This window comes from Sciurus vulgaris (genome assembly GCF_902686455.1).
Source record: "Sciurus vulgaris genome assembly, chromosome: 10".
Taxonomy (NCBI): domain Eukaryota; kingdom Metazoa; phylum Chordata; class Mammalia; order Rodentia; family Sciuridae; genus Sciurus; species Sciurus vulgaris.
Genome location: NC_136470.1, coordinates 40402120 through 40419742, shown reverse-complemented (window position 1 = coordinate 40419742; position 17623 = coordinate 40402120). Strand labels below are relative to the sequence as shown.

Here is a 17623-nt window from a genome sequence, read left to right as displayed (position 1 = left end):
TTTCTCCTGTCCCCTCAAGCTATCCCCAAGAACCAGCTTCCTTCTTGGGCATGGATATGTTTGGGTAAGAAAGGAAGACAGTTCGGGTTGATAAAGCAATACTCCTGGGAAAAGACTATTAACATGTATAAAGGGATTTCCTTGCAGTATAAATGCTAGCACGCGCCCTCCTGGTGCCTCAGAGCCTTCTTGATGTATATATGCAGGTAGGGAGAATTGAATCAGCCCTTTGATACAGTAATATAATAAAACCCTGATTTGGGGAACAGCGGTTCTTCTTATTTTTCTACTCTCTTGTGGGAATGAGTTGCCAATCTTTTACTCCAGCTGATACGTTTTTACCTCTGAATTCTGACGCTTCTGCGACTCTGCCTCTGATAATGCATCACAGTGCTGCCGAGTGCCTACCAGTCTCCAACCATGCCACCAACGTGATGTCTACAGGTACTGACCCCTATGACAATTTCCATACAGCTAGGCCTGAGGTTTTCAGAATGAATGCTTTGACTCTTGGAAGTAAATAATCTTTTGCTTCTCTAATATTTTCCCTTCAGTTTTATTTGGCTTAAGTGAAATATTAAGTATATTTTAAAAACCAAAATGCCAAAGATTTTTAAAGAAAATATTAGTAAGGGAAATCATCTAGATTATTATTGGTTTTATTATAATGAAGAAAATCTCTTTTATAAATATGAAAGCAGTGAGTATTTTTTTAATCTGAAAAATATTTGAGTTGAAACAGTTTTGGATAAGAAAAAAATGGAGTATTCTAAAATAGTTTAATATTTAATAGGTACCACTCCTTTTTATTAAAGATTTATTTGGTTTTTAAATCACATGTGGGACTGTTTAAAAGTCATAAACTTCATAGTAAATACAAATGAATAATTTCCAATGCCAACGACAACAGATTTTAAAGAATAAAGTAATTAAATGTTTTAATAAACATGTTTTAGCATAATATTAAACAAAAATCAAAGTTAGAAGTAATTAACATTTAGAGTCCATGAACTGAGTTAAATTTCTTAAGACTGAGCTCCGAAGAGACTAACCTGTAAACTAGATCTTATGCTTTTCCTCATCTGTCTTAAATAGAAATTAAACTTAGGAATTCAAATATATTGTCTCACCACAGTCAGCCAAATATGTGTGCTTTCCTACTGCATTCATTCCTTAACTATGCGGTAACACACGGCTTCGAAGTTGATTTATAAATGGATAAAATCTTGAATAGAGTATATCTCTTCCATTAAATAGCAATACACTATTCATTTTCTGTTTGTTTTAAATGCAATTTGCCTCACATTTAAAAATGAAATAAATTTTATACATCCAGAATCAAAATTTGAGTTCATAAATTTATGTTCTGTTTTAAAAGACTTAAGGTTTATCTTCCACTGTAATTAGAGAGTGTCCAAACATATATGTAAGTTTGACATTAATCTCCAGAAGAATTTTGAAGAATCTAGAGATTAGATATATGGACTTTGACAAAATCACTCAATGTAGAGATTTTTTTCATCTCAAAAAGTTCTTATAATTTAACTCAAAATACAATATTGGAAGTATCCTCAACATATTTTTGAAAAATGTAACCAAGTGTTTTAATATAATTATTGTTACATATATTGTTTTATATATGTACACATAGTCATTTATACTTTGTACATATACTATAAATTTCTCTTAAAAATTGCCATATAGTTAATCATAGATTTTAAATAATAAATCATTTTATAGATTGAAGATAAGAATGATACATTGCTTCTTTTAACTACAGTTGTATGAAGACAAATTATCCAGCATGAAAAAGACCTTTAGAATTGAGGTAGTGATCTAGCAAAGGGATCTTATTTTAAGCTCAAAATCCTATTGATTCATTTGTTTATAAACACAAGTAGAGAACGTTTTTAGAAAAGCAAGGATTATTCTGTCAAAGGGAAAGAGGTCAGGCCCTCTTTAGAGTGAGAAGCTTATTTATTTAAGAATTAAATACCAGAGTATTTAGCAAATTAGTTCATTCTTTATCCAATTTCAAAAAACCAGAGTCAAAAATTATTTAAAAGTTGGAAGTAAAAGAATTCATTACCAGTAAAAATGCTAAAAAAACCTTAAAATGTTTTAAATTGATTTATAGTTTTTCTATGAAATTATATGTACCTAGTTGTCTAAGTAAGGAATTAGAAAAAATGGTTTTAATTAGAAGATTTGGGCATTAAATGTGCTTATATTTATTTGTCTAAATTTTGAATACATAGTAAGATTTTGATGTCATTATTGTATTACAAAACAACTTAAGTTCTTTTGATGTCAATTATAAAATTACTTATTCAGATATTTAAGAAGTAAAGATTGCTCTATATTTAGACAAAATACATTTTCTTTTCTTCATGAAGAGATCTCATCTTTAATCACTAAGTCATATTTTAATTTATATGTATATACGTATATATATATATATATATTTTTTTTTTTTTTTTCCTTATTTGGTACCAGGGATTGAACCCAGGGGTGCTTAACCATTGATTCACAGCCCCAGATATTTTTTTCTTTTTTTTTGAAACAGGGTCTCACTAAGTTCTTAGGGCCTAAGTTGCTGAGGTTGTTCTGGAACTTGTGATCCTTGTGCCTTAACCTCCTAAGTTTCTGGGATTACAAACATGCACAATCATGCCCGCAGTCAAAAAGAAAGAGTATGGGTCCCTCTCTTTTCAAAGGATCCTAGTTCTATACTATATATCTCATTTTTTCAAGAAGATTAGTTTATGGTTTATTGGTTTATATCCGGATATGAGGGAAAAATGAGAAAATACATAAAAAAACATTGACAGCTTAATAATCAATAGTCCTTGCTCTTAGTCAACTTGGTGACTTATGTCTAAAACTCGATAAAAGTTTAGTAATTCATATTTTCTTTTAAAATACACATTGACTCCATGAAGCATATAACTACGAATAAGATTATGTTTACACGGAGCTTTATGTGTATCTTCAATTGATAAGAAACTTATTTTCCAATTGACTTTATCATAAAAACATTTGAATTAATCATGTGTGCATAGATAACCTGCATAAATACATCAAATACATCATACATTTTCACAGGTTTTATTGAACACCCTGAATGCAGTGGTGGTGTTATATTCGTATACACTGGGAGGATACTGTCATTTCCTCTTCTGTGAAAGGAAGTTGTTAAAAAAATAAGTAAATACGCAGACTATTCAAGAGTCAATTTCAATATTCATTCTTCCAGAGAAAAATCTCCAGTATGACAATGTTAAGAGACTATTATTCTCCAGTTGTTGTAATGTCTATATTGGATGCAAGCTATGAGAATTTTAAAACTCCCAAAAGGCCAAGAACCAAACTGGTCAGTCACACCTTTGTGGGGTACTTGTAGCTATAGCACAGATTGCAAGATAATTAATGAAGGTTAGAGTTCATCTGATGACTTAGAGCTCATTACCAGAAGTGAACTTTGATTCCTAATTTTACCTACTCACTAAAAACTTCTCTCAAGTGAAAAGAAATTATTGGCATATAACTTTAAGAATTGCATAAATGTGTATCTTTGAAATGAACTGAATGTGTCTTGAATCCTCATACATTTTCTTACCAGTCCCGTCTATTTTGTCTTTGATCCAAACTCCTAAATGTTCTTGCACATATTTCTCGGTGACAACGTTGGGAAATACAGCAACAGGACTTCATTATTCTGTTCCTTCCTGTCATTATGGGAACCAGCCATCAACCTATGGAGTGATGGCAGGTAAGAAAAAGTACCTTTGTACATTATATTGAAATTGGGATAACTAATGAATTTTCTGGGCTTTTGGGAATGGTAATTAGTGTATAACATCAAATTCTCCTGATATCTTAACCTTGGAAGTTATTGGTAAAAGCCACCACTTATTGAGATGTTCCCTGATCTCAGAGATCATAGGAGTTATTCCTGATTGCCCTATTCTACACAGTCCTAAACTGCTATCCTTAACTCTTGTGTTTGCCTTGTATTTTTTAAATTTGAATTCACAGCTGTCAAACTGCCAATTGCCACCTGACGCTTTTGCAGGCTTGCCTTCAATTGTTATACAGTAGATAATAGCCTCACATTGCTATTTAAATTTAAATGTAAATTAACAGAAATAAAATAAAATTTAAAATCAAGATCCTCATGTGCCCTAGCTACATTTTGGGTGCTCATATCAGCCATAACAGATTTGATGAACATCCCCCTCATCACAGTATTTCTTTTGAATATTTGGTCCATAAAGATAAATAAGATACTGACTGAAAGCTGACAGTAATCTGCAGGGACTTTAGTGATAGCTATTTGGGGCTTTGCCTACCTTTTCTGAGATGCTTGAAAGTGTTAAATGAGAATAAAATTAATGAGGTTATATACTTGTCTCTCTGGATGAGTGAAGCATCAGTATTTAAAGCATAATTGTTGATTTACTTATGCTCATATGAACACACCATAGCATGCTTTTTCACTAGAGTATTGTACATAGTATTGGGGTTCATTTTGACAAAATAATATGTGCAAGGAATTTGATTTAAATGCTGATTCTCCTGCCCTCCCTCCCTCTGGTTCTCCTTCTATTCCACTCATCTACCTTATATCTTCTTGATATCCAATCCCCTCTCCCATGGCCTTCTTTCCCTTATTTTGCTGACTTCTTATATGAGAGTAAATATTTGGCTCTTGATTTCTGAAATTGGTTTCACTTAGCATTGTTTTTTTCCATTTCTTCATTTACTAACAAATGTCATTATTTCTTTATGACTGAATAGAACTCCACTATGTATATATCTCATATTTTCTTGATCAGTTCATCTGTTGATGGGCATCTAGGTTGATTCCATAACTTGGGTGTTGGGAATTGTGCTGCTATAAACACTGAAGTGTCTGTATTGCTTCAGTATGCTACTTTTAGATCTTTTGGATAAATACAATAGAGTGGGATAGCTGAGTCATATGGAGGTCCCATTTCTAGATTTCGAGGAGTCTCCACACTGCTTTTCATAGTGGTTGTACTAATTCGCAATCCCACCAGCAATGTCTGAGTGTACCTTTTTCCCACATCCTCACCAACAATTATTATTGTTTCTGTTCTTGGCAATTGCAATTCTGACCGGAATGAGATGAAATTTGAGTGTAGTTTTGATTCACATTTTCATGATCTATAGTATAGTTTTTAAGGAATGGTAAAAATCTGGCTAAGAGATCTCATGAAAGAACTCATTCATTTTAGGCATGACCAGGTAAAAGATTTTAATGGTTAATACAATGCACAGTTTGTTATGCATAAATTTTTTATTTGATTTTTTTTCTTAAAGAAATTTATTTTCTGTTTATTTCTGTAGCAAGAAAAGAACAGCCATCAGTTACATTAAGCTGTGTGTGTGTGTGTGTGTGTGTGTGTGTGTGTGAGAGAAAGAATTATACTGAAAAATTTTGACTGAAGGAATCATACGTTTAACTTATAAGTCTCTTTTAACTTACGTTTCATTATAATCCAAACAAAATCTGAAATGAAGAAACACGAATTTATGCCTATAATTTTGAAATAAAATGAAAGGAATACTTTACTTCACTAATCTTTAATTTCTCAAAGTGTCTCAGTTCAAGACGCAATAGAATGTTAAAACCTAAAGTATTTCAGGAAAAGATTAGCTTTTTTACATTCTGTCAAAAGCATTTCAAATAAACGAGCATCCTCACTTTTGTGGTAAAATGAACCCTGATATTTCTAATGATTTCCTGTAAATCATGACTTCTCTTTCTAATAATTAAGAAATAGAGAAAGCCAAAGATACCCTTCATCTTTGAGAACTGATCACTTATGACCCATGTCCACAGTTAATCAGTGTTCATAGATGATGAGTACAGCCCTCTTCAGGGATGAACTACTTCCATTATAAAATGGTCAACTCTGTGCATTGAGCTGCTGCAGGTGCAAGTGGAACAATTTCTTTGGCTTTCACAATGTTTTGATTATGTAGACAGTAAATGAGAAGCACATAGTGATGTGCCGCTGTCTCCTGGAGGGAAGTTCATTGCCAGTGACTTCCAGGAACCAAGGGCACACCTTTTGTTTCTCTCTTACCCCAGCACAGAGGTAGTCAGTGCCTGCTGATAGAGGTTAGCACAAACAAAAAACCAGATACAGCCCAGGGGCCAATAATCTCTTGCCCGAAGACCTTTAGATCCTTGATGCTACCTCTTTTCTTCCACCACATCAAAGAGGGCCACTGCAGGCCCAGTAGGTGTGCAGCTGGCCTCAGAATCCTAACATCCATACTGCTCCCAGGAACTGGAGCCAACGGAGGTGTTCACATTAGCAGTCAACAAGCAGCTCAAGTTTTGTAGGTACATGTTCCTTCAAGCAGGCACTCAACAAACCCTCTTTCACTAATCATTTCTTCATCACAATTAAAAAGGAAAAATTCCCCTGAGAAAGCCTTTCAGTCAGATTTAAAGTCTGACTTAGTGGCTTCAAGAGCAAAATTGTTGATTTGCAGGTATCATTGTAGCCTTAAAATAAAATAAATTTTGTCACTGAGTGAAAAACTCACTATGGCAAGCATAGAGTTGTTATTTGAATATTTCTGAGAGGAATATCATTAAAATGTGATATGCTTTATATTTTGTCAGAATGCCTATATTTTGACATGTATATTCAGCATTAGCATTTTCTTCATGGCAGATTAAATCTTAAAGAATCTATATTTTCATGCCTTCATTCTCAGAAAAGCAGCACAAATTGTGTTATAAAATACAGGAATTCATAAATAAGAAAGAAAAGACACAAAATAAATAATAGAAATCTGGTTGTTATTTGAATTTTCTGAGGAGTCAGAAGGTATGAATCAGTCACTTTCTCCCTATCCACAGAAGCATGTTATCAACAACAAAGACAGATTGTGTCACATGCTCTGCATGAAAGTGAAGCTCTAGAAAGAACTACATTTCAAAGGATGTGAAATTACTATTTTAATTTGTTTATTTTATTAGCCATACTCTGATGTTTTCATTTGAGCATTTTATTAAATTAGCCCACAGGAAGGGAACAGCTATAGCTAATACCTGTCAGTTTGGTATGGGGATTTTAATTATCAGATGAATCCATTGTACCTCCTAAATCCAGGGAAAGGCATAAACAGAATGACTAATTGGGAACAACAGCCACACCATTAACTAATTACTAAACTTTCCAAGTCACATAGCACCTCTGAGCTTCAATCTCTTCATATCTAAGTTACAATAGGTACTACAAACCTATCAGCAAAAAATTGTATTGACTCAACCTTTCTGTTTTGATCTCTTCATAAATTCTTGCAGCAAAAATTCCTTCTTCTGTTCCTTCATTCCTAAGAATTTAGATAATTCAACAATCTACAATGCAAATAACAGAAAACAGAGAAATACAAGTACTACTCCAAATCTTCTCTAGATAAGCACAGAACAAAATATTAACAAAAATCTTCAACACCCATGCTTGGGTATCTGAGATTGTGTTCTTCAGTTTTTAAAGTAGGGTGAAATTTATCTCAGTGGGCTGTCACTCTTTCCTAGGAGTCTAAGCAAATCAGACTCCTGTCACTGAATGTTAAACCTTATACATGACAATGGCGAACCAAGAGCTGGTGTGATAGTTCTTGTTTTAAAGTTCAATTTTAAGAGGAAAGGGAAAAAATGTTTGGAAATCAATCAAAAGAATGAACATCCATTCTCTTTTGATGAGAAGTGGATAATAAGGGAAAGGATTATTATGGCTGAAAAAGTCCTCCTCCCCACCTGAACTAATACAAAAGGTACTGAAATTATTTCAGCCACCAAGATGGAAAAAATAGTCCGCTTTCAACCCACTTCTTCATTTTTTTAAACTTTTGCTTTTAAATTTCTTTTGTCCAGTCTGTTCTTTCCTCTCTCCCTCCCACCCTCCCACGTTCCTCCCATCCCCCAACTCCTCTCTTTCATTTTGTTTTAAACTAAATTTTCCCATGGTTGTTTAGAATTGTCTATTGCTGAGGGAAGGAGTCATTGCAAGGTCTTTTGCCTCTCAATAAATCACTAAAGGTCTTTCAGTAACAATAACATGAATATTTTTCTCTTCTAGACTACATGTTGGTGACCTTCTGTTTTAAGGAACCAGACAGTAAATATCTTACACTTTCTAGTCTCTGTTGCAACTGCTTGATTTCCTCATTATAGCTGGAGAGCAGTCCCAAGCTACATGGGCATGGCTGGGTTCCAATTAAACTTAACTTACAAAAACAGGCCGTGGACCCCTGTTGCACACAGGTATTCACAGTGGCAATAATGGTGAAAAGATCATAATGAGGATTTATTGTTTTGCATAAGGAAAAAAAGAGGGACTAAATAGAGATATTCAAATACATGTTAAGATACATTTCTGTGACAGAGTGGTATATATTAGTCTACTTCCCCAGTTTGTGCACCTAGCTTATAACCTGAGAAGTTGCCCGCTAGCCACATGCTACAGAAGAGCAGTTTGCCCCATACCATGGTATGGAGTCAGCATCCTGCTAGGCAAGCCCTATCTCTGTCCCCCCACCGCCTGCTTTAAAAGGGTCACCTCTGTCCTTCACCTCTGCCAAAGAGAAATACAATACATACAGAGAAATCAGAAGCGCTGTGGTGGCTTAATCCGCAATGTGAAGATCTGTTTCGGCTATGGGGAAGATGAGAATGGGTCTGAACTATTTAAACGTGTGCTAGCACACGCTCCCTTCAGACACTTTGTCTAAAGACAATGTTGCTTTTATCAATGTTTCCAAAACTGCTTGTGAGACCTTTGCTGCACAAGAATAGCACATCTTTTTCTGTTTTTCTTCCTCAGTCATCCAGACTCAAAAAAGATTTGAAAAATTTCTTGCCACAAATACCATACCAATTACTCCCCACTTCCCTTAAACAAAGAAACATGCTAGAAATGGCACTTTGGTCATACTTGCAACTAGTGTGCTGAATTGCATAAGTTTAGTTATTCTCCGTTATAACAGAGAATAAAAATGTATTGCACATCATGTCCTCATTCTTACTCTGGATGCCACACTCAAAGCATAGTATTTCTTGTGCACTTTTCATGAACTTCATTTAAATTTATTTTCTTTTTCCATTTTCTTTTTCTTTTTTCTTTTTTAGTTGTTGATGGACTTTTTTTTTTTTTTTAATTTATTTATATGTGGTGCTGGGAAACAAACCCAGTGGTTCACATATGCTAGGCAAGTTCTCTGCCACTGGGCCACAACCCCAACCTCAAATTAATTTTCTAAATGTCCACTTTCCCACAGTATTTTTTAAAACTATTTTTTTAGTTGTCAATGAATCTTTTTAATCTTATTTATTTATTTGTGGTTCTGAGTATCAAACCCAGGGCCTCACACATGCCAGGCAAGTGTCCTACCACTGAGCCACAACTCCAGCCCTTTCCTGAAGTATTGATAATGTATAAACTAATCTTAAATTTTCCTGGAAATAGGGATAATACACTTCTATTTTCAAAACTAATTATAATATTTTTGTCTGAAAGCTTTCGTTTAATGTAGTCAAGTGTGTTTAACCCTAGGAAAAACCTTTAAAGGAAAGTCATTTAACTTACTTGAGCATAGACTGTTTGGAAAATGAACTAGGCAATTGTTTTGATGTGGTTTATTTGAGTGCTTAGTGGAATTCTGTTTATTTACTACTGAATAGTTCATCATGGCACTGGAGGAAAATTATTTAATTTTTGTCTTCTTAAATTTCCTAAATTTTAAATTTGGGTGAAAAATACATATTCTAACTCATTTGTTTGTATAAGGATAAGGAACGTGACCATATAAAATGAGCCCAAAGTATCCTATAGAAGATTTGCAGTAGTAAGTGATTATGATCAGGAAGATAAATTGAAAATAGTGATCAAAATTGCTAACAGATTCAGACCTTATGGTATGCTTATGTATAAGATAGACAACAACTTAACTGGGTAAGTTTGGTTTGTAAATGCACACATTTTTCAAGACAAAACTAATGTCTCCCAAATTTTTTCATAACTTCGAAGCTGCCAAATTTATCTAATACCATTTTATTTAATCTCTCAATTGTATATTTTTTGTTAGGAAAATGATATATTCTGCTTGATAGGGGGTACACTTTATAATTACATGTTCTCATATAAATAATACAAGTAAACAGTTTGCTGACTTAATGATAGTTTTATTCATTACATACTGATATATTAATCAAAGGTTTATTTATTACATTATTACTCATGTCTTTTGTGAATGTTTTTGGATTTACGTATTTTATAAGGAGCATAACTCTTGATATATTTTCCACTGTTTTTAAGAATAACTATTGCACATATTTTATAATAATTTGCTTTTAAGTATTTTTATTCACAAATATGAGTACTTAATATTTCTATACCAAAATGTCTTGGTTATACTTATCATTTAAAATAAACAGAAGTGAAATCTTTGCCCATAAAAATAGTAATGTACCAATGAAGAAAGAGAAAACAAAGTATTTTGGAATTTATTTTAAATGCCATACTCTCACCTACGTTCCTATATTGAGATAGACTCCGTTTTTCTAATGAAAAATGAATTGGAAAGCATTTTCTAAAAATATCAGAATAGTTTGCCATTTTTATTATCATTTAACAAACTAGTCAATGCTCATCATTTGAGTGATTACCTTTCATATCTAGAATTGTACTTCCTTTGTCATTTGTTTTTGATTTTCCTGAAATAATCAAGAAGTTACTCCATTCTATTAAAATGGTGTTAATAAATAAAAATGCTACTTGGGGAGACTAAAAGTAAGAAGAATTGAGAATTGAGGAAGAATTGAAACCGGTCATGAATAAGGGGTTCTAACAGGCAAGACCGTGGCTTGTATGAAAACAAGGGGTAATGACAAATGACTTGTGCTTTTCTCCGTTTGCTCACAGGCAGTTTAACTCCTTGTCTTTACAAGTTTCCTGATCACACCCTGAGTCATGGGTTTCCTGCCCTCCACCAGCCTCTCTTGGCAGAGGACCCCACAGTCGCTGAATTCAAGCAGGAACTCAGGCGGAAGAGCAAATTGGTTGAAGAACCAATAGACATGGATTCTCCAGAAATCCGAGAGCTTGAAAAGTTTGCCAATGAATTTAAAGTGAGAAGAATTAAGTTAGGTATGTGTTTAAGAGCAAGACAAATGACTTAATATGCAAATCCTACTGTCACTGTGAAATTTCTTATACTCTGTTCAAAAGTCTAAGACAGTTCTCACTGTGCATCTCTACTGTGGATTTAAGTTAGTCAATTTATGAAAATCTACAAAAAAAAATATTTCCTTGTAAATCCTTAATAGCCAAAAACACATGTGTTTTTTTTTTGTTTGAGTTTTGATTTTTTGTTTGTTTGTTTTTTAAGTAAAGGTGCTGTTTAAAACGTACCTACCACAAGATTAGTTTGGGAGCACCATTTTAATCTATACTTTATGTGAACATTTGAATAGACCATACATTCATAGGGTTCAAAATTGGTTTAACAATGTTTTTAGTTTCTTCTGTATGTTTCCAGGTACCTTGAGCATATATGTTAGCACATATTCTTTCCTGCAGTTTTATTTGGAAGAGTTTTGAGTTTTTTTAGAGCTTCTTTTCTTGTGTGGATCTGATGACCTCCATTTGATTAAATATACTACAATTTATTTAACAAATCCTCTTCTGGTAAAATTTAATTTAATTTATCATCTGCTGTCAAAAACAATGCCACATTTACTAACTTTAAAAAATATCCATTTAACACCTACATAAACATACATATAGGAAAAATTCAAGAAGGAACTTCATTGATTAAAAACTCTATTTGTAATTTTAATAGAGTTTATCAAACTGCTCTCTACAGAAATCTACCAAATTTTACTACCACCAAGAGTGTCTCTTTTGCACCCTCACAATATAAGGAAGTAGATTTTTAGTAGTTTGTTTGTTTTGCTTATTTATTTTTGTTACATGTCTTTATTGGTGTATCCTCAGCATCTAGAACAGTAACTAGAATAAAGTCAATAATAATTGAAAAAAATTACACTGTTAATCTTTTGTATCTTTCAAACTTTTTCAAAGCAAATAAGTAAAAATGGCATCTCAATGTAGTTTCCCTACCTTTTTTTTTTTTTTTTTTTCCCCCCCAATGCTGGGGAGGGAGCCCAGGAACTGTACATGCTGGGCAAGTTCTCTACCACTGAGCTACATTCCCAATCCCTCTCATTTTAGTTTCATTTCAAATTTCCCTTCTGAGTGAGGCATAGTCTTCACGTATTTGATAATCAGTTGTATTTTCTTTCCTGTGAAGAGTCTCTTCAGTCATTGCTCATTTTCTATTGAAGTGTTTCTAACATAATAACAATTAATTTCCATTAAAATTCATGAAGCAGTTTATTTTTAAAAGTGGGTTGAAGTGACAGTTTGAACCTCTGAACTTGTAGAATCAACTACAGAGAATTTTATAATGATGTTTCTTGATGGCATCATATGTAATCATTTTATAGATATAGGTATATAGCTTTAGGCCCTGAAAATAATATGCAGTTACTACATGTAATAAACACAGCAGTAGAAATCTTTATAACATTCATTTTCAGTCTTCTGTTTATATTGCTCTGATTGGTTCAAATTACATGTTGATGGTTTATTTCAGCTTGTATTCTAGAAATGTTTGGGACAGTCAATAAGGATCTTTTGCTTGGAGATAGAAGCATTACCAAATAATAAAATAAATGTGCTTGAAGGTATGCATACAATGTATCATCATAGATTCATTATAGACATATTTTTAGGGAAAGTACACATATATCTTAGTTTTATTTGGTACTTTGCAACAATATAGTTGAATATTTCACTCTTACACTTGAAATTAAAATATCTATGACTTACCATATTTTATGCTTGATATATTAACGGTTTTTTATCATATATCCACCAGATATTTAATAGTCATGATAAAAAGATAAGAATACTTTCTTATAAATTGTTTATAACACACCCATCGAACTTGACTAAATATTATGAATAGCACATGTTCTCATCTGAATCCTTTTGGCTTCTAGAGAAAAGTAATTCATTAACTATAAGGAGTATTCTTTGAAGTACTGGACAATCCTATACAGATCCTTACTAAATAATTTGAGATTGTCAGAAATATATAATTTTTAAAAAGTAATAGTTGACAAAGAAAGATGTACAGATATGTGTGATAATGAATCAAAACTGATGCCCTTTAAAAAGCTGAAGCTAATGATATTTATTGCCCTTTCACAGGATACACCCAAACAAATGTTGGGGAAGCCCTGGCAGCTGTGCATGGCTCTGAATTCAGTCAAACAACCATCTGCAGATTTGAAAACCTACAGCTCAGTTTTAAAAATGCATGCAAACTAAAAGCAATATTATCAAAATGGCTGGAGGAAGCTGAGCAAGTAGGAGGTACTAAAGCTAAGTCCCTGAAAACTGTGCTGAGGTTTAATCTAAAAGTATTCGCATTAATGCTACCAGTGAGAGGTTTGAGGCTCCCCTCTCCTTTTCTCTTTGTGATGAAAAGAAACATCTTGTTACATGCGAAAAGAAAGAAGGAAGGAAGGAAGGAAGGAAGGAAGGAAGGAAGGGAGGGAGGGAGGGAGGGACGGAGGGAGGGAGGCGAAGACCAGTGCAAAGCAAGTATAGAAATAATTTATTGAGGACAGAATAAGCTATGTAAGGAAATCTTTTAGATAATGTGACATTGGAGTAAAGTGGTGAAATATTTGAACAAACTCAGATATTCTACATCGCTGGTTCTACTGGACTTAACAGTCATGAATACCTTTTACAGCCTAATATTGGTGTATGTAGAGCATTTGTATACACCAATCTTCCAAATAAATAACATAAGCAATTTCTCAATGAACACTTTAACACAATACCATTTTCTAATCAAACTAATATCAACACTGGATATAGAGCAAGGTTTAAGAGCACTTACAGCCATGTTTGGACAAAAGTAAGGAGAGGATATGATTTATAGAAAATTGTCTTTACAAAGATAGCATTTATCTGTTTTGACTTTTTAAAAAATGGAATGTAAAATAAAATGGCAAAGACTGCAAAAATTTCAGACAAAAATGCAGAGTAATTTTATTTTTTATTGCTTCATGAAGAAAATATGAAATCCAAATAAGATAGTTTGTTTTAAATGACTTTGTAATTGTCTCTCTCTACATTATAGCTTTGTACAATGAAAAAGTGGGAGCAAATGAAAGGAAAAGGAAACGGAGAACAACTATAAGGTATTACTTTGCAACATTATTATAGGAAAAACATATTTTACAAATGTAATCAGCATTTTAATTATAATGTAGGTGCAATAGATAAAATGAATAGAGTTAACTGAAAAAACAAGATAGATTAAAAAACAATTTAAAAACTTAATAGTGAGCAATGGAAATCTGGTAATTTTTAACAGTTTATGTAAAAATATGTATTGATTCAAAAACATTTTAGTTCCAGAACTTTTGGATAAAAACAAAACCCAAATAATCACTTCTAAGAGAGTTCTAAGAGAACCTTTCAGAAAATGGTCATGCTCTGAGGATGTTCTATCTGACTAAAAATGACAAAAAACAGCCATCACCATCAGTACTTGAGTCTGTAAAGTTCAACATGACATCTTGCATTTCAACCCCAAAATAGTTTTGTTTTGTTTTTGTTTTTGTTTTTTTAATTTCTGTGTGGCACACATAGGAAATGATAATGGAAAGGTTTGATTTGATTGGTTAGTTGTTCACAAGATATTTCACTTATTAAAAATAGCCCAAATTTGGAGGAGGACGCAATATTTATGGATAACTAAAGCTCATTTCCTTTCCCAAGATCTTGGTGCCCTCCTGTGGCCAAAAGTGGTATAAACAGAGAAAGGCTAAGACCCCAATTTTTTTTTACCCTGACTTCAGTATTGCTATCTGGAATACAACAAACATCTAAATGTTGTATTTGCAAGTGTTTTGATAACTTTAGAGTTCTTTTTTCATATCAATATATAGGAAATTCAACAATTTTGTTCTGCCAAAACATTCACTAAAATCAACATAATCTCACTCTCACCCTTACCCTTCCATCCTAGTATTGCTGCTAAAGATGCTTTGGAGAGACACTTTGGTGAACAGAATAAGCCCTCCTCTCAAGAGATCATGCGGATGGCTGAAGAACTGAATCTCGAGAAAGAAGTAGTAAGAGTTTGGTTTTGCAACCGAAGGCAGAGAGAAAAGAGGGTGAAGACAAGTCTGAATCAAAGTCTATTTTCTGTTTCTAAGGAGCATCTTGAGTGCAGATAAGAGTTCCTATTGTGTGACAGTCATTTTTTCCCTACTATTTTTCATTTTTTTCTCTTTCCCAGCAAAAACAGAAATTAGGTAGTTGGTTGACTTCAAATTTATTTTATATCTATAACTTATGCAGCTCTATGTTTTTTAAAAAAGAATCCAAGAATTTAAATTAAATCGTTTTCTTTAAAACAATTGTCCTCAGAAAGGAAATGTACATTTTAAACAAAAGACACTAACTGGAATAAAACAATGAGACTCCCCTCCCCACCCCGGTTTACATACATGCAAACACAGACATCAGTTTGTGTATTTTTTTTTAGGGTATGTTTTCTTAAGCCGGATTATTAGCTTTGTCATTTTTTAATCAGTAATATATGTAATGAATATGACCAAGGAAGATCCAACTAGAAGATTCATTAACCAATGTTCTGCCTATCACCAGAGATGTCTCAGAATTTTATTATTGCATGTAGGAATAAACTCAATCAGAATTGATGCCTTCGAATCTAATATTTAGGGCATAAAGGCCACAAAAGTCTTTCAAAAGATGTTTATAGAAGCATATAGGTAAAATCTTTTTATTTTCCCCAAACATTAGCTTTTTGATGTTCAGCAATAGAAAATACATGGGTAAGGAGTGTGGCTCAGTGGTAGAACACTTGCCTAGCATAACAGGCTCTGGGTTCAATCCCCAGCACTGCAAAAAAAAAAAAAAAAAAAAAAAAAAAATTGTTTTTCCTACGTGTGTGTGTGTGTGTGTGTGTGTGTGTGTACAATTTAAGCTATATTCGAGCCCCAAACTACTAGTCCACAAGCAGCAATAGGACAGTGAAGGTACCTGGCTTGTTTGCTGTTTTTTACCAGTGCCTGGAACCTGTTTGCTCATAATAACCATGTAATGTTTGTCAAAGAAGGGATATACTGTTAAGGGTGCTGTTTAATTTAAAAACAAAATGTACTCTTGAGATCTCACAATCCTGAAACTCATCGGGAGTCCTATAAAAAAGAGACTGTCACTTTTGGTAAAATCAGTTAGAATCTGATTATTGATAATAAAGTTTGATATTTTGAGCTTTTCAATTCCAGGAATTATATCTCAAAGAAGACACTTATTTAACTTTTAAAAATGAACTTCTTTGAACTTGCAAGTAGAACCAAACTGTAATGTGATATAAATCTATGATTTTTAAAAAATATTTTGAATGTTTGCTGGCAAGATTGCCTAACTTATTTTATATATCAGTGGGAAATTGCTGACATAGAATGCTTATTAAATAAATTATTCTGTACAGCCTCTTTTTTATATTATTAATCACCTAGAATAAGGTCATTTATAGATCATATATGTATATGTACAAATAATCACCAACTTTAATGTATTACTAATAAATATAGATATTACCAAGAAATTTTCAGTGACCTCATGATCCAAGCTGAAGCACACATTTAGTACCTAAGAAGTGTTAGATTTGACATTTAGGAGTAAATTCCAAATTATTCTGCCATACAAAAGTTTAATTTTCTTCTCTAGGTAACTCAGTATTTTGTCACCTGCTTAAAAAACACATTGAGGAAGGGATTCTAGTTTTCAAAAGAATCAGCATACGTATATATGTACACATATACATTGAAATTACATATATACACTTTGAAATCTTAAAGACACAAAATGTAATGCAATATGAAACTAGGTTAATGATGTTTTTGCATTTTAATTATGGATCTGCTGGTATTGTTTAATACAACTTACTTTATATAAAACAAACATATATGTTTAGATTTTATACACACACACACACACACTTCATAATCATACATACCTTTATCCATGAGGTCTTACTTTTCAAATTGAGGTAAAACCAGCACTGGGAACTAATTTTACCCCCCTCCCAAAAGGAATTATCTCAAAGGAATACTTGGTATGTCTTTAGGAATTCAGTAGACTCATCCATTAAAATGGAAAGTTCTATTAATCAATTATGTTGATACATTAAGCTTTATGTAGAGGTGGTTCACAAACTGATTTATGTATATTTATCTAGTCAAAGAAATGTTTTTAGCATTGAGGGATGGGAAGATGTGTGCATTTTCAAGTCCTTGAGGGACCATGAAGGGTGTTTGGGGCACCTGAAATTAGATTTCACAATCCTTGGTTTGTTTGTTTGTTTATTTATTTATATTCTTTTTGTTATACATGACAGTAACTCAATTCAATTGACTCTTAAAGTAACTAGGGTTAGAAGAATGGCTGTAAGTTCT

The 17623-nt window shown here is 32.9% G+C and overlaps 1 protein-coding gene across 2 annotated transcripts; it reads left to right on the top strand.

Annotated features, from left to right (window-relative positions):
- Window positions 1–302: 302 nt before the first annotated feature.
- POU1F1 (POU class 1 homeobox 1) lies at window positions 303–17085 on the top strand (the record flags this gene model as incomplete). Of its 2 annotated transcripts, none has more annotated exons than XM_079155105.1 (6): window positions 303–444; window positions 3701–3772; window positions 10971–11195; window positions 13326–13490; window positions 14269–14329; window positions 15163–17085. In XM_079155105.1, the coding sequence occupies 6 exons, from the start codon at window positions 303–305 to the stop codon at window positions 15371–15373; spliced, it is 876 nt and encodes a 291-aa protein (XP_079011231.1). In that variant the 3' UTR covers window positions 15374–17085. The 2 variants fall into 2 exon arrangements, with proteins under 2 accessions (XP_079011231.1, XP_079011230.1); XM_079155104.1 differs by having other exon boundaries at window positions 3623–3772.
- Between the last annotated feature and the right edge of the window lie 538 nt (window positions 17086–17623).